The sequence below is a fragment of the Dendroctonus ponderosae genome, unplaced genomic scaffold (genome assembly GCF_020466585.1).
Source record: "Dendroctonus ponderosae isolate FM_Combo_2020 unplaced genomic scaffold, Dpon_F_20191213v2 Dpon_F_20191213_6, whole genome shotgun sequence".
In the NCBI taxonomy this organism is placed as follows: domain Eukaryota; kingdom Metazoa; phylum Arthropoda; class Insecta; order Coleoptera; family Curculionidae; genus Dendroctonus; species Dendroctonus ponderosae.
The window spans coordinates 12,949,098-12,950,839 of record NW_026018814.1 but is presented as its reverse complement, the minus strand read 5'-3'; the positions used below and the strand labels follow the sequence as shown (position 1 = coordinate 12,950,839).

The 1,742-nt window shown below is 36.7% G+C and overlaps 1 protein-coding gene across 2 annotated transcripts in view; it reads left to right on the top strand.

Annotated features, from left to right (window-relative positions):
• LOC109546560 (beta-1,3-galactosyltransferase 1) overlaps window positions 1–1,742 on the top strand; it is an 8,141-nt gene that overhangs the window by 2,549 nt on the left and 3,850 nt on the right. For both annotated transcript variants that reach the window (XM_048667430.1, XM_048667431.1), the window contains exons 2-4: window positions 332–588; window positions 741–1,018; window positions 1,079–1,231. In XM_048667430.1, the coding sequence (XP_048523387.1) occupies window positions 332–588; window positions 741–1,018; window positions 1,079–1,231 (688 nt within the window). The remainder of the gene's footprint in view (window positions 1–331; window positions 589–740; window positions 1,019–1,078; window positions 1,232–1,742) is intronic.

Genomic DNA, 1,742 nt, shown 5'->3' with positions numbered 1-1,742 from the left:
CATTGCTGGGATAACATTTTGAGCAGCTTCTCGTATTGTGTTGATAAATTGTTGCTCAATTTGTACCGGTGTTCTTTATTGCCAGACATTTAATGTGTTCTCGTGTCAGGTGTATCTTACATATATGGAAGGGATGTAGCCCTTTCTCGCTAATTATCTGGTGCATAGTATAAATCTGGTACTAAATACAAATTAATCTGGAACCTCATAGATCTTATAGTTCGAAGGTTATATTTTCTTGAGGTATACTATTTTATCAACCACACCACCGCCACAACCACAATTAATAAATTAAACAAACGTTAGATTTTCAAAAATTTATTCTTTTTAGCCGAAGTTCCTGGTTGGGAGTTCAATATCAGCCGCAACCTGAACCATTATATACATAGGGAAGCGCTGACTGCAACGATAATGCCTAAAGATTTCTGTGATAAACCGTCGTTCTTAGTGATAGTTTGCATTTCCAGCCCGTCTGGTTTTGAAGCGCGAAGAGTAATTCGAAAAACTTGGGGTCGGGATAGAAGCGTGATGGGACACAATATATCTCTCTACTTTTTGTTAGGCCAAACGACTGATATAGATATACAGGTAAGGCTGCGGTTGGCTATCACCTCCATGTAGGATGTAAAAGATTAGCAATGCGACCTATTAAAAAAATACGTAGCTTGTTACTGCCCATTGATTGCAACATTAACTGAATTGCGTGAATTAACGAATTAACTGCGTTGGTATTTTTTTAGAAAAATATCACCGAAGAGTATCTCCTAAACAACGATATAGTTCAAGAAAGTTTTTACGATACGTACAACAATCTCACGTTGAAATCTGCAATGATGTTGAAACTTTTTACCCTGAAGTGCCAAAGCAAAGCGAAATATCTCTTGAAGATAGACGACGATATCTATCTAAATTTGCCTAAGCTTATTGATGACTTAATGACAAGGAATCAGACTGATAATTTGCTCATGGGTTCTGCTATTTGCGGTTCTAGACCTATACGGTCCTCTGGAGATAAATGGTGAGCATAGAGTTAATTATCAGTTATGTACTTTCCCTAACCACTTGTCTGGATATTTAGGTACGCTGGGCCAAGTTACTTGTTTCCCTACGACATATATCCGAGTTATATTTCGGGAACAAGCTATTGTATGTCTGGAGACGTGGCTGAAAAGATATTGAATACAGCTTTAAACACGCCAATATTTCATCTTGAAGACGTATATTTAACAGGTAATTTTTAATAATCAGCCCTGTGCTGTATCACTCACGTTAACTTTAATGTGCATGTTATCCGTCAAACACGTTATGTGGCTCCAACTGGTGTGTTGTATCAGTAATACCTTTAACAGGCTCACGTTATCGACGAACGTTGTATTAGAAATATAATCTTATCGAACTGAACGTGCGTCCCTCGAAGTTCACCTCGGGGAATAAATAAAACAAATGTGTTTAATAAGAGCGTAGTTTTGTCTTATAGCTATGTTTTGATTTAAAACAAAAATATGTCTTTTGGTGGTCTTATAAGGTTAGCTTTATTAGAACAATTGGTAAATGGTCTTGGAAATAAACTTTATTTTCCTCCACAAGCTCTACTAAATTTGCAAATTGTTTGCGGGTTGTTTTTTTTGCCTCTTCTGTGCATGTTCCATTGAAAGCGTTTGAGTAGATAGGTCAAGAACAATAACGAACGAAATTGAAAGTGAATGCAAATCATAAACAAAGACAAGTATGGTAGTAGGTGG